Below are 16164 nucleotides of genomic sequence, written 5' to 3'. Positions count from 1 at the left end.
ACCCTTGGGACCCCTTCCAACTCTACAATTCTATGATCGAAGTCAGACTTCTATGATTCTATGCTTCCCCTGTGGCTGCTTCAAAGTTTTTTAAAAAAGAAAGTCGGGTGATCCCATTGCGGCTATTCCACGTCTGCTTTCCCGGCTGCCTTCGCCACCTCCCCCTGCAAAAAAGGGGCCGCTTCTTCTCCAGGAACCCCCCTCCCCTAGCAGGCAGGGGTGACGTGTTTTGGCATGTCCCTCGTCTCGCCCCCCCGCCTCACCTTTCAGGTTCCCTCGCTCCCTCCCCCGGCCGTTTCTGCGGTGGGTGCTGGCGGGGCTTTCCGCCGTTCCTTGGAAGAGCAATCCCCCCATGGCGGCGAGGGAGAGGGGCGGTGGGAGCGCGCCTCTACGTCGTCAGGTGGAAGGGAAGCGGCCTCACCGCCTTTAAATGGCATTGCTTGTCATCTGAGAATGCTCCTGTGTGGGCAGGCGAGAGAGAGAGCGTGGCATGAGGACACCAGTGGAGCGCGCACATCTTTCTGCCAGTCGCCGCCACCAGCAGGATTTACCCTCCTCCCCAGCTCACTTTTGCAGCTGCGAAGCAGCAGAAGCCACCCTCTCGTCCCACCTCCGGCGGCTTTCCCACCTTTTTCACCTGGGTCTCCCTCGCATTAGAGAGAAACGCCTCAAGGCAGCGAATAAGCAGCAGCACAAAGCGAGACCCAAGTGCAAGGAGCTCTTCGGGGTGCTGGTTTTCTGGCGTGCGCGCTCTTTCTCGGCATTCCCTTTTTTGCTGCTTTTCTCTTTTCCCCGCTTGATGGCTGCCGCCGCCGCCAAGCCCACGGAGCTGATGGGCATCTGCTCGTGCTATCAGGCGGTGATGCCACACTTCGTCTGCATAGCCGAAGAGTTCCCTCAGCCCACCCAGCCGGCCAAGCTGCCTTGGGGCAAGTGTGCAGACCCCGCCAGTCGTGCTTCAAGACGCAGCTCTCCCGGCTTCAGCAAAAGGAACACGAAGCCTTTGGAGTGCAGCCCGCGTTCCCACTGCGCTCCAAAGGCTTCAGGTGGCTATCCCTGAAACCTGGAGAGCGAGAGGGGTCGTGCTCACCGACCCCTCTCGCTCTCCATTCGCTCCATAGGACGCACACACATTTCCCCTTCATTTTTGGAGGGGAAAAAGTGCGTCTTATAGAGCGAAAAATATGGTAGATTAATTTGTTTTACAAAACTGAACAATTTTTCTGCACACTTTGGCCAAAACAGATTTAAGGACATATTCTTATATTCATATAATCTTTCAATACTTCGAGTATTATAGCTACTTTGGAGAGAAAAATAGGCACACCTATTTATCTTAGTTCAGTGCCTATTGTTTCAACTGTTCTATTTAAAATAAGTTAATTAGCTAAAAACTATGTTAATTTACTTGAACATATTCTAAAAGTTCATCATTTTTTTATTTGGATAAAGATTAACCAGTGGTGAGGTAGCAGAAAGCAAATATAAATGATCATAAAACTAGAAAGGCTACAAGAAATAATACTATGTGGCCAAGTTGGCATCATTATTTAATACCCTGACAAATGTAAGAGATCTGTTTAATCATGCTAGATCTCTATTAAGGAACCTACCCTCAGCATTTGGACAGCTCCACACAGGACTGTGCACTCAAGACTTTGCTTCAGCGCTTTCCCCTCAAATAGCCTATTATTATTACAACTACTACTACTACCCTGCTTTTTTCCCTGACAGGGGCACAAGGCAGCTTATAGATAAAAACAAGAACCATACAAATAATTACAATAAAAACAGGCACCAGTTCTTTAATTTAAAGCAGTTCCAAAAATCTGTTGGAACAAGAAAGTCTTCACATGCCAGCAGAAGTGCAAGGTGGAATCCAGTCTAACTTCTCTTGGGAATGAGTTCCAAAATCCGGAAGCAGCCACTGATCTAACTCAACAGCTTCATTGTTTTCAGAGCTGGGACTCACTTTTTACCCAAATATGCATTTGGGGACGTATTTGGAGCCCTGCTGGATCTGACCAAAGGTTCATCCTGTACAACATTTGTTTTCACAGTTGCCAGCCAGATGCCTATGCTAAGAATGCAAGCAGGGTATGTGCACAACACCACCCTCACCACTTTTGATTTCCATCAATGGGTATTCAAAGGCTGATACTGGAGGCAGTGAACAGCCACTGATATAGCCTGTGGGTTACTTATGTGATGCTAGGTGAAGTAGTACTTCCTTTCGTTCTGTTTTTCCCCCTAAGCAAAGTAATTCATTAAATGTCATTAATTAAACCATGAGTTTAATTTGATGTAACAAATATTCTTAAAAGCCTAAATAGTTATTCAACTGCAACTATGAATTTTGACTTATACTAATCTAGTCTAAATAAATATTCATAATTGAGGCTAGGGGAGGATAGAATCACTGAACTAATGTCAATAAAACAGATAGACAAGGGTTGAAACTATCGAGCAGTACTACAAAGCAGATAAACTGGAGAGGATATTGTATGCTGACTAGTTTGCAAACAGCCAGAGCAAATAATTTACTTTCTGGAAAGCATTTCAGAGTACAGAATGTGCCAAGAATGCTAAAGGTGTAATTAGTTGTTCCAATTATTGAAACAGTCACTTACAGAGCCTGAGAGTGAACCTTTAGTAAACTGGAATGTTGATTTTACCAATGATTGGTAAATGTTGGTATATGAAGTATTTGTGAGGTAGTAACTGTTTCAAGTTTCTTTTCAAGACTGAGATACTCATCTACTTGTTTGAATCAACCCACAAATGCAGAGTATGGTAGTGGCAGGATCCATATATTTTAACTCACCTTCCCTCCAAAGAACTTAGGTTAGTGAACATGATTCCCTAAGCCCACCCACCCCCACTCATTCTGTCCTAATGGCAATCCTGTGAAATGACTAGACTAGGACCACATTCACACCACATATTTAAAGAACTATGACTCCACTTTAAACATTTGTGACTTTCCAGGAATTCTGGGATGTAGAATTTGTTAATGGATAAAATGCTCACCTATTAAAAATCTAATAGCCTGAGCAAACATGTCTATCTTCACATGACACTGAAATGACAACAGTACTGGCCCCTGACATATCTGTAAGGAGGGGGAATTCCACAAACAGGGTGGTGGCACAGAGAAAGCTCAGCCTCCCCAACAGAGGAATGTGAAGAAGAGATCTGTCCGCTGGTCTTAAAGTTTGAGCAGACTGATAGATACTCCTTCAGGTGTTCAGGTACCAAGCTGCTTAAGGCTTTAAGGATATACTTTAGCCTCTTGAATTGGGCTTGAAAGTGAATAAGCAGCTAATGCAGTTATTTGACAATTAGTATAATATTGTTACAGATCTGGGTTAAAAGAGTTTGGGGGTGCAAGGGCATCCATAACTGCTAGTTAGTGCATGTCAGAAATAAATAATGTGGTAGAATTTAGCTGATTTTTGGAGAATAAAGGGAAGATGCAAGATGTTAGATTTAAAATACAAGCTGAATCAGTTCTCCTGTTCAGGAGACCACTGGTAGTGATATCATTAAGAACACAAGGAAAACTAAGTGGTGGGCCATTAAAGAACAATTGACCATGCAGGTGCTGTCCTTCCCCAGCTGTGTGTTAGTTAGCAGAAGAAATAGCAGAGCTAGGAGGGGGATGTTACAGGAAGCAAAGGAAAAATGTGTCCTTTTTAAAGAAACAGAGGTCTGGAGAAGGTGGGAACAAACAGATGGAAGGGGAGGTATTTTTTGGCAAGGTGTTCTGGAAACAAAGAGGGGGGGGACTCCATGCAATGCTGACAGGAGGAGGCTGCACTGAGAGACTGGGGGCCATGACTGGCTGCTGCTTTGGACCCAAACTCACTTGAAGCTATTGAAAGACGCCATCAGGGACACTCTTGGGGGATAATGTTCTGTGCCCCCTCCACTGAAGGCTTTAGGTGTAAATAAGTGTAAAATAAACCACATTTTTTAAGGACGGTAGTCTCCACTGTGCCTCGGTTTCCCAAGAGAAACACAACACTGGGTGAGCACCAGGAACCCTCTGGAATCTTGCTACAACTTGGCAGAGATTGGGGGTGGTACGCAACCTTTGTAACAATATGATCTCTCTTAGCTATACCAGTCAAACCTCTGGCAGCAGCATTCTACACTAGTGGCCAAAATTGTAGAAACCTTTTGGAGAAAGTGTATTTTCAAAGTCTGGTGGCTCCTAACACCACTTTCCTTTCGAGTAATACCATAAAATTATATATCAATGGAAAGATAATTTAATGAAGAATGTAATGCAATGAAGTTTGTTCCATTATCTGTATTCTACCAAAAGTTATAGCCAAATAACCAGAAAAAGGAGTGTTTAGAGAGCCAATCAGGTGTCATCTTGTTTTGGCAATAATGGCTTATAACACCACTTTTTTGGGAGTAATATCATAAAATTATATATCAATGGAAAGATAATTTAATGAAGAATGTAGTGCAATAACTTTTATGAAGGATTATATATTACAACATAAATAAGGACATTTGTCAGTGTGTTTTGTGATTGCTATCAAGTTGGTTGGGGTTTTTTTGTTCTTTCATTTATTGAGCTTGTAAAACATAATAAAATTAAAGGAATGGTGCAAAGAGTTAACTGGTCACCCAGAAAGTACTATGTAAAACAGTAGTACTAAGTGAACAAGGCTACAGTTATGAAGAAAGTAGAAGAAAAATTGGTGGAAACTTAACCAAAGGTGGCATTTCTAAATTTCTGAAGAGGTATAAGGAGACTCAGTCACTACAAAATCAGACTGGTAAAGGCAGAAAAAGGTGCACAACAGCAAGTGAGGATAGAAGAATTGAGAGACTGTGCCTACATGACAGAAGAAAATCATCTGGGTGTATACAAGATGACATGGCGCAATGTAATGTGAAGTTGAGTGCAAGGATTGTTCGGCACAGAGTGCAGGAATATGATCTAAATGCTAGAATTCCAAGGAAAAAGCCATTATCTCTCAAACAAAGGTTGAAAAGATTAAACTGGGCTAAAGCGCATGTTAACTGGACAGTGGAACAATGGGGCAGTGTTATTTGGAGTGATGAGACCAAAATCTCCTTGTTTGGTAGTGATGGCATGAAATATGCGAGGAGGAGAATCGGAGAAGATTTACATCCTACTTGCATTACACCTACCGTGAAACACCCAGTTAGTGTTATGATCTGGGGTTGTATGACAGCAAAAAGTGTGGGCAGAATTTGAGTCATTAATGGGAATGAAAATACCCCCAAATACATAGCCCATACCTGAACTCAATAAAAAAATCTATGGAGCCAACTAAAGAAACTTGATGGTTGGAAGCAACCCAGCAATAAAACCCAATTAATAGAGGCAACAATTCAATCTTGGTTTCACATTATTACAGCTGTAGAACTAAAAAACTTGGTTCACTCCATGGGAAGGCCAAAGGTTACCCAACTAAGTATTAACTGACATGGTGAGAATTTTTGTATATCTCATTTTTTCTATGTGTCTCACGTTTCTTCTTTATAACTGCTGTTGTAATAAATAATCCTTCACAAAAGATACTGCATTGTATTCTTCATAAAATATATTGCATTACATTACACTCATGCTAAAGTTCAGTTCATGCGTCCACCTGATCCTTTACCAACCTATTTTTGGCCAACTAAGAATGACTGCTGCTGGGTGCCCTATGAAAATATAATCAGAGAAGTTCCATTTCCTTCATCATCAACTAGGAAGGATGTATGTCATAGACGGTAAGGTCCACAAACAAGTGCAGAAATTGGAAAAAAGTATGATGTAACCTTTCACTACAAAGGTAAGCTAACAGTGAAATAATGTAAAAATAACATCAGATGATAGTGTAACATAAGAGAGTGCAATTTTAACTATTCTCACGAATGTGTGAGTTATTTCAGGCTCAAAGAGACCTTAAACCTGTACACACACACACATATATATATATAAATATCTTACCTCTACGGGGAGGAAACCTTCCAGCTACGAAAGCAAATATATATATATATATATATATATATATTTGCTTTCGTAGATTTTCACGGGTATATATATATATATATATATAATTTGTTTAAAAAAATTACTTCAAAATCAGTTTATTTTATAACCACAAAAACACACTTATTTATAAAACAGAAAAAGTACATGGTTAGCCCATTCTATAAAAAAAAGGTATGATACATGTGTTAGTTGTGGTTTGCACGCTATGGCTTATTGAACCTACTGAAGTATAAAATGACTAAAATTCACTATGAATGGTCGGTGACCCTTTTCTGTTGCATTTAATACCATTTTTATACTTTATTTTGAAAGAGACAAAAATTAGCTTTATTTTGATACCCAAATAAGCCCAATTGGTTGAAAAATAAGCAGAACAGGAGGTTTTTTTCCTAAACAGAAATCGCATTAGCCTAAATCAAGCAAAAATTGAAATGTTAAAAAAATTCTCCTGCCTCCAATTTTGGACCAAAAAATTAAAAAAAAAATTAATTTGAGGTTATCTCATAGGTATCTACTGAAAAAAATTTTTTTGAAGAAAATCTGAGTCGTGAGCACGGTTGAGTATTAAAATCAGGTGATTTGGCGTGGAATCACCCTTATATGTACTTTTGTTTTGTGATCTATTTCTTAAAATAAACAATATCACAGTAAAGGTAAAGGTAAAGGGACCCCTGACCATTAGGTCCAGTCGTGGCCGACTCTGGGGTTGCGGCGCTCATCTCGCTTTATTGGCCAGCGTTCAGCTTCCGGATCATGTGGCCAGCATGACTAAGCCACTTCTGGCGAACCAGAGCTGCGCACGGAAACCCCGTTTACCTTCCTGCTGGAGCAGTACCTATTTATCTACTTGCACTTTGACGTGCTTTCGAACTGCTAGGTTGGCAGGAGCAGGGATTGAGCAACGGGAGCTCACCCCGTCGCGGGGATTCGAACCGTTGACCTTCTGATCAGCAAGTCCTAGGCTCTGTGGTTTAACCCACAGTGCCACCCGCTTCCCTAATATCACAGTAGATAAAAGTAAATGTCATGTGAAAAACAAGTAAAAGGTGATACATTTTTAATTTTGATGGACAGGATTATTTGATACATTTCTCTTTCTTCATTGGTCTCCTGTCAGTTTCCATTAAAGGGGAAACCTCCTTCTACACTTAATAATTAAAATTTATGTGAATAGATACCCAGGGTTATGTAGAGTGTATTTATTAAATTTATAGCCCAAATCTCCTCCCTAAAAGGTGCCCAGGGGAGCTAAGAATATAAAATCTGATGAAACCCTATTCATTATAAAATCACAGAGCCTACGTGTTCCCATCACCTTCCAAAAGTCTGGACAAATGTCCACCACAGAGAAACCCCTTTCACATATGCAGCCTCCTAGACATCCATAGCAGTGGTATTACAAGAAAGGTATATAACTCTCATTGTAAAATGCAGTTTAAAACACATGGGGAAAAGTGTCCCTTCAAGAACATGGTTCCCAAGGCTAGGCCTGTACAGTGGTACCTCGGGTTAAGAACTTAATTCATTCCGGTGGTCCGTTCTTAACCTGAAACTGTTCTTAACCTGAAGCACCACTTTAGCTGAAGGGGCCTCCCACTGCCGCCACACCTTTTGCCGCCGCCCGATTTCTGTTCTCATCCTGAAGCAAAGTTCTTAACCCGAGGTACTATTTCTGGGTTAGCGGAGTCAGTAACCTGAAGCGTCTGTAACCCGAGGTACCACTGTATTAGAATTATTTTAAGATGTTTTAATTGCTTGTTTGTGTTTGCCGCCCTGGGCTCCTTTGGGAAGAAGGGCAAAATAAAAATGTTAATATGATTATTACTATGTAGGGCATCATCAGTGCTTTTTCAGGGAGTACTCAAGGGTATGCAGTACCAGCACCTCTATTTTGTTTTTTAAAAGTGTGGCACTTACTGCAGTAACTTCATGGTGAGATACACCACCTATTTTTCTAGAAAAAAAGCACTGGGCATTATATACTAGTACCAACATTTTACATTTGCAATAAGATCCTCAATAAGGCTTTTTTTATTTTTTGTCTGCTGACATGGCAAATGGCTGGATTGTCTGCCCCCAAAGAGCCGTGTTATTTTATTTATTTTATTTTTTGTACAGTACATTGCTATTACATCTGCAGATACACAACTGCACATCTCCCCATAAAGCCCATGTGTGGGTCTGGGCCATCTAAGTGACCAGAGGGCAAAGTTTTCTCTCACACCAGCAGCTTTTGATTTCCACACAGGCAGCAGACATTCCACCATGTGGGAAAAAGTAAAAGGGACATTACCACCGAGCCCAGCTTTTGAGAATCCACAGCTGCCCTTATCTACACAGGCCCAGGACGGTCCGGCAGCAACTATTATCATTACGAAAGAGCACTACAGTATCAGTTTGCAAAGCACCAGAGCCCTACCTAGAGGAGCTTACAACTTGGAATTCACTCTAGGAAAGAGGAGGAGGAAAGTTTCGTTGCTGTCCCTTGATCACAAACAAGTGTGATAAGAAACATTAGGAACTAGGTATTACATAAGATCATAAGCGGAGCCTGCTGGATCAGGCCAATAGCCCACCTAGTCCTGTTCTCGCAGAAGCTAAGCAGGTGCCTATTATGGGGAAACCCGCAAGCGGGACTCGCCTCGCCTGAGGTTTCTAACAACTGGTATTCAGAAGTATTGCTGCCTCTGGCCATGCAGGAAGGACATAGCCACTGTGGAAAGAAAGCATTGATCCTTATCACCCTCCATGAATGACCTAATCCTCTTTTAGAGACATCAGGGCTGGGACACACAGCTTCGCATTTAGGAGACTCTCGCTTGGGACACCCTCGTAACCCTCCGACTACATCTCCCCGAAGTCTTACCCGCGCGGAATAACCGACCTTGGTCCCCTCAGGACGTTCCCCGCCCCTCAGCCTCCCCTCAACCCTCCCGCGGCGGAGCGAGCCCACCTCTCCGCCCGCTCCAGTCCCACCGGCGCACCTGCGATATCCTCCGGGGCGGACGCCCCCACTTCCACGAGTGAGCTCCCGCCGCCGGCCGCCACAGCAGCGAAGCCAGCAGTAGTCTATGCCGCGGAGAAGCAGCTGCACCGGGCGTGATGCCCGGTGCCGCCGCCGACAGAGCCCTCAGCGCCGCCATGTTGGCGAGCACAGAGAGGTGGGGAAGAAGAGTCGCGGGGCGCCGGACGACAGGAAACGGAGCCGAGGATAGAGAGAGAGGGGAAGGAGAGGCACCGGAAGTGGGTGGAACGCATGGCTAGAGAGAGAAGCCGCGCTGGGTCACCTCGGATCCCTGGTAACGCATCTGCTTGGTCTACCCCGCAGGGTAGGATGTAGAGGTGGTGGAGAGGAGAACCATGGGTGCACAACCCTTATTTACTTTTATTCATTAATCCGGCTCTTCGGAGATCAAATAATAATAAGAAAAACGGATCCCAAATGCTGTAGTTGGTTCCCAATGTAAGTGGCTAGAACTGCCTTTCTTCACCTTGGAAACCCAGACGTTGTTGAACTACAACTCCCACTAGCTAAGAGGAAGGGCAGTATATAAATGGAATAAACAAATAAATAATAATAAAAGTAAGTGAATCAGGGAAACCAAACTGGTTTCTTGCTGGAATCAGTAACTATTAAAAAAAACCCAATAACCTCAGTAGTAACAAAAAATGAGTTTCTTAGGCACTGAGGAGGGGTAAACTTATTTACGGTAAATGTCTCAGGACCACAATACCTCATGGGCCACATTTCTCTATACGAACCTACCCAGACCCTGAGATCATCCTCTGAGACTTCTTCATGGTCCTCCTCTACAGGAAGCAATACAAAGAACGGGCATTTTCTGCAGTGGCTCCCCATTTGTGGAACACTCTCCCCAGGGAGATTTGGCTGGCACCTTCTACACTTTTAGGTGCCCGAAGCAAATGTTCTTCTTCAACCAGGCCTTTGGCTGATTAACATCTAATGCCCTTTTAAATGTATTGTGGAAGGAGGAAGCTTACTAGTTCGTTTTTGTTATTTTAATTATATATTTTGTGTTTTTTATATTGTAATTTTATGTTACGAACTGCTCAGATCTACAGATGAAGGGTGGTATACAAATTTAATGAAGAAGAAGAAGTTATTTCTTAGTAAATATGGATAAAGGGGGCTGGCAAAGGAAGGACAACGGGTGTCTAGAAAAACGCACCCCCTGGTTACTGAGTTCCTAAACGGCTGTTTGACTGGAGGAAATTCAGTTGGTAAAGATATTTTATTGTACTTACACTTGCATACAAAGAGTAGTGATGGGGGAAGCTTCTCCTGATGAATTTCCACCTGTTGTGCAGTTGTTAAAGGTGTAGGAGCCCTGCTGGAGGTGCGTTGGGGAAGCTGGCAACTCAAGATAGCCAGTTCTTACTGAGATGAATTTTGAACCAGGTACAGCCTGAGCATTATGCATATTTACTGAACCATATAAATTACAATTTATTTCTGTATCACAAGGCAGACTTTACCCCAGGGTCGCCCAACTTTTCCCACCAAGTGGACTGCAAGAGTACTTTGACACAGAACCCACGGGCTGCACACTGCCTTGTTGCATGGTGGTAGCATAGCGAAAATTTTACACACACCTCTCCCCATGCTGTCTTTCCAAAGCCAGCTAAGCAAGACACTGGGCTTTGGGAAGGAGGTGGAAGGCTCTGCCAGGGTCCTACACCCCTTCTATCTACTCCCCAATGTTGGGAAAGTGCAAACTAGGCTTTGGGAAGGAGGCTGGAGGGCTCAAGGACCCTTTCAGGTTCCTTACAGCTCCTTCACAAAGCCCAGCACCTCACTTACCTGACTTTGGAAAGGCAGCATGAGGGCTGCAGAGGAAGGCAGTCAAATGTAGCCGAGAGCTGCCAAAAAAAGGTCTCAAGGGCTGTTTATTGGACCACCCTGCAATCTAATCAAAATCAAACTTGACAGTGCTTGACCTGAATACTGCCACCTTCTGGAATATTGAAAATTAATCAAATGATTTACAAAGCAAACTACAGTGGTACCTCGGGTTACCTACGCTTCAGGTTACATACGCTTCAGGTTACAGACTCCGCTAACCCAGAAATATTACCTCGGGTTAAGAACTTTGCTTCACGATGAGAACAGAAATCGTGCAGCAGGGGCACGGCGGCAGCAGGAGACCCCATTAGCTAAAGTGGTGCTTCAGGTTAAGAACAGTTTCTGGTTAAGAACAGACCTCCAGAATGAATTAAGTTCTTAACCTGAGGTACCACTGTACATTTTACAAATCCATTATTGTACAAGCAATTTTGGCATATAAGGAGTATTTGCATTACTAAACAATAATAACTTCATCACAAAATACATTTTTAGTCAATAGTTAAAAAGTAATATTGGAAATTGTGTCTTATATGTTCTTAGCTTTCTGTATTTTATTTGTGCTGTTTTAATTTGTATAAGCCACCTTGATTTCTGGTCTGGGGTAAAGGGGGATATAAATAACTATAATAAAAATAAGATATCCATTCACTTAGTCCAGGGGTCGGCAAACTAAGGTCTGTGGGCTAGATCAGGCCCATCTAGTTTGTAAATCCGGCCCACACCACGAAGCCAGAACCCACCACGAAGCTGAGACTCCCAGTGATGGCGGCAGAAGAGGTCGAGCGGCGGTGGCTCTGCCATTCAATCACCGCGCCTGGTTTACCTCAACGCAGTGCAGGGACGTCTGCCAATCAGACGCTGCACCTGGTTTACCTCAGTGGTGTTTGATTGGCAGAGACGTCCCTGCGCCATGCTGAGGTAAACCAGGCGCAGCGTCTGATTGGCAGAGCTGCCGCCACTCGGCCTCTTCCTCCCGTCGCAAGGAGGCAAAGCAGCACCCACCGCTGGCTCCAGCTCCTCCCACCTCTCCACCTCTGGAAGTCCGCTTTCCGTTCCCCGCCAGCTTCCACCTGTGCTGCCTGAAGAAGCCACGTCTTGGTGAGTAGCCGCACCTTGCCTTGCCGTTCGATGCACAGACACTAAGAGCCCTAAAGACGCACTTACTTGTAAGTAAGTCACAATCGTTTCAAGGCCACTTGTTCAGTGCCTGAAGAACTGTTCAAGTCCACTGAGGTGAAATGCACTACTGATTGCACCCCTGGGAAGGTAAGTGCAGTGGCTGGCCCCCCTCGCCTCTTCTTCCAGCTCCACACACACACACTCCGTGCCACTTCTCCGGCCCACCACAAGGTCTGAGGGACAGTGGATCGGCCCACGGCTAATTTTTTTTGCCAACCCCCTGACTTAGTCTTATCAGCTAAGAGTGTTTCAAATGAAAAAGTCACTAGGAGGCCCATTGCAGTTTCTACAAAAAGAAGATTGTGCTTTGCTTCTTCGTTTAATTATTTACTTTTTAAAGATTTCTCTTCCTTCCAGCTAAAGCTACCTAACTGACTAATAAAATTAGTACTAAACAATTAAAATTAAATTAAAGCAATAAAATATTTTAAAGCAGAAAAATAGAATAAACAGCAGTGGAAACAACAATAAAAAGCAGAATAATAAAACCAATTCTCCATTAATGACTGTGAAGAAAGGCCTGGAACCTCGCCTCCTAAAAAGCCAAGAAAACATCCATCTGAGAACCTTCCAGTCAAGAGAGCACAAGACTTCTGCATTCTACACTGCTAGGATATTTGGTTGTTACTGTTAAAACCTTTAATTGGCAAGTGGTCACTCCAAAGAAGTGAAGAGCTGCAGAATCCCTCTCCTGGTAAAACTCAGCCTTGGAAAGAGAGGTACTATGACAGAAGATTATGGAAAGCTAGGCAGTGAAAGGGCACATTCAGCCCCAATGGGCAGACCAGGAGGTATCTAGGCAGAAATTCTTGTGTGATTGCTGTGGGTGGGAGGCAAGGCCAGTTGCCTCTCAATCTCATACCTCTATAGCAGGCATAGGCAGTCTTTTTTAAAAAAAGAATATTTTTTTATTAGGAATTTCAACATAATAATTTTAACAAAGATACATCATCCACATTGTCCCCCCCCATTTCCCCCTCCTCCCCCCCCCGACAGAAACCCACCCTCCCACCTCACCCCCCAACCTCTCTCAGCTCCTTTCTCTGGTTTCTCAACACATTTTTATCTGCATGCTATAAAATTGTAAAAATCCTCAGTTTGTCTATATATTACCAATAAAGATTTTGTGAATGTTTATTCAAAACCTGCCAAAGAGTCCAGTTCATTTTGTTGTTTCTTCAAATATTGTGTAAAAGGTTCCCATTCATCTTTAAAGCCGCAGTTATCCTTGTCACGTAGTTTGTATATCAGTTTTGCCAATTCCGCATAGTCCATCACTTTTTCTTGCCACAGTTCTTTCGTCGGGATTTCTTCATTCTTCCATCCTTGTGCTATTAAGACTTTTGCCGCCATTGTCACATACATATAAATATTTTTAAATTTCTTTGGCAGATCTTTTCCCACAATCCCTAACAGAAAAGCTTCAGGTTTCTTCACAAATGTTAAATGAAACATTTTCTTTAATTCATTGTATATCATTTCCCAAAATATTTAAACTTTACTACAATCCCACCACATATTATAAAAAGTCCCTTCTTTTTCCTTGCATTTCCAACATAGGTTTGAGCCCGTTTTATACATTTTCCCTAATTGTACTGGTGTTATGTACCACCTATACATTTTCATGTAGTTTTCTTTCAGTAAAGAACAATCGGTAAATTTTAAGTCAATTTTCCATAACCTTTCCCAGTCTTCGAACATAATATTTTGGGCATAGGCAGTCTTGGCCCTCCAGATGTTTTGGGAGTACAACTCTCACCATCCCTAGCTAACAGGACCAGTAGTCAGGGATGATGGGAGTTGTTGTCCCAAAACATCTGGAGGGCCGAGTTTGCCTATGCCTGCTCTATAGAAGCAAGTTCCCAATATTCCATCCCCCTGTGGAGTGACAAAGAAACAATGGCTGTTGCTGCCAAGAAAACATCCATAGGACTATAAGCCTAATTACAGGCGTATGTCATTTTATTGTGCTTTGCAGATATTGCTGCTTATGAGGATGTGGGTGCCGATGCAGGCAGCCCAGCTGCTTGAAAGCCCACCCTCCACCGCTACCCTCTTCTGCCCAAAGGAGTGGAGCTGGCAAGGGCTGGAGCCAGGTTTCCCCCCTCCTGCCCCTGCGGCCAAGGGGATGTGGCTTAATAGACTATAAGCATAACACTTATATGCACTAGGAAACCAAAACAAATTGTGTGACTCACTTTATTGTGCTATTTGTTTTCTTGTGGTCGAACTGAACACAATATCTCTGAGATATGCCTGTACTGCTTTCATGTGTCTTTAACCCTCTCTTCCACCGTTTGCACTCCATGTAAATTCTGTTAACAGAGTCAAATGTATGCTCGAGCCAGCATAGGCTTTACATTATGAAAACAGCCCTGGTACTAAAGTGGTCAGAATGAATTTCGGAGCCATAATTTTGTTTGCTCTCTTCTTAGTAGTATATTTCCCAGGGCCAAATTGCACAAGACGTTGGTTATGTGTTTAAATAAGTGAGCTTAACCTTTACTCTCTTATTCTGGAGAGAGGAACTGCAAAGCTGCAATTCAGAACATGCTACCAACCTGGCTGCTTACCCCACCCTGCCCCAAAGGGTAGTTTACTACAAGCAGCACCTCCATGGACAAATAACATCTTGTGAAGCTGGGCCCTTGACTGGTAATGCACAGTATAACATAAAATCCCTGCTGGTTCAAAGGACTTAACTGATCCAGTCAGTGTATTATTTCCCAGAATGGCCAACCAGATGGCTCTGGGAAGGCCACAGGAAGACATGAACTCAACAGTCTTCCTTCTAAGCAATCCACCTCAGAGCACGGAGGTAATATATAGCCATCATGACCAATGGTTATTGATAGCCTTATCCATATATTTATCTAATCCTATTTTAAGCCATCAGTGCAGACATTCCCTATGCAGTGGTCATAAGCATAAGATGATGCCTGCTGGATCAACCAAAAGACTTGTCTTGTCCGGTGCCTGATTTCCCATTGTGGCTTATGGGAAGCTCTCAAGTAGCACACGGAGATATCACATCATCATTCACACGGAGATATCACATCATCATTCTCCTGCTTGTGATCCCCAGCAACAGGCATGCTGCCTCTGATACCGGAGGTAGCATATAACCATCATGACTAGTAGTCATCTGGAATCCTTTGTAAACTCTTACTTTTATGTGAGAATACAATATCCTGATATTTATAAATATAACAAATCCATTAAAAAATGTTACCACCCTCCAACACTTAACAAGAATTTCCCCACAAGGAATGTAAATAAAGCCCAGTTTCTACTTTGTGTGTACACGTTGAAGTGTATGTTCTAGTTTAATATTTATTTATTTTAATGACTAGTGCCTTAGATAGTCATTCCTTTGTGAATACTATCAGTATTTACACCAGAAAGGTATATTGCCATTTCACCACTCTTAACTGTCATGGCTTCCCCAGTAGGAGGTGCAGGCCCTCCAAGTGTCCCTATTTACCAGAGATTTAGTGAAGCTGTCCTGGTTTCTGATTTGATCCTGGAATGTCCTGCTTTTCCTTAGGATGTCCCTATTTCTATTGGAGAAATGCTTGAGGGTATGAAGTTATCCAGCCCACCAGCTGTCTGAAGACAATCCTGTATAGGGAGGGTTTTTTTTAATGTTTAATGTTTTTTGTGTTTTTATATATATTGGAAGCTGCCCAGAGTGCTGGGGCAACCCAGAAAGATGTGTGGGGTATAAATAGTAAAATTATCATTATGGAATGGGACATCTCTATTTTAATTGGAGAAATGTTGGAGGGTATGGGAGGTGTAGCATGCTAAGGGTTCTGAAGGAACTCTAAAGCTGCCTCCCCTAAACCTGCCACTCTCCAGACGCTAGTAGACTCCAACCCCCATCAGCCCAGTTGTAGTTGAACAATGTCTCGAAGGCACCTGGGAGGAGACGGATTATTGAGTGCAGCCTTCCATAACCTGGTGCCCTCCAGATGTTTGGGCTTCTATCAGCCACAGCCAGCACGACCACATTTCCATCAGCCCTACTATCATATATAGCTGTTGTTATGTACTGAGTTGAATAGGATCCAAACTGCAGCAGTCTGAT

General features: G+C 43.0%; 1 protein-coding gene across 1 annotated transcript in view; it reads right to left on the bottom strand.

Annotated features, from left to right (window-relative positions):
- The window catches only part of ABCB7 (ATP binding cassette subfamily B member 7), a 50995-nt gene extending 41782 nt beyond the window's left edge, over positions 1-9213 (bottom strand). Inside the window, exon 1 of the mRNA XM_083722178.1 lies at positions 9013-9213. Within this exon, the coding sequence (XP_083578304.1) occupies positions 9013-9171 (159 nt within the window). The 5' untranslated portion in view covers positions 9172-9213. The remainder of the gene's footprint in view (positions 1-9012) is intronic.
- Between the last annotated feature and the right edge of the window lie 6951 nt (positions 9214-16164).

The sequence above is a fragment of the Podarcis gaigeae genome (assembly GCF_964106915.1).
Source record: "Podarcis gaigeae genome assembly, chromosome: Z".
Lineage (NCBI taxonomy): Eukaryota > Metazoa > Chordata > Lepidosauria > Squamata > Lacertidae > Podarcis > Podarcis gaigeae.
This window is presented reverse-complemented; position numbering and strand designations above follow the sequence as displayed.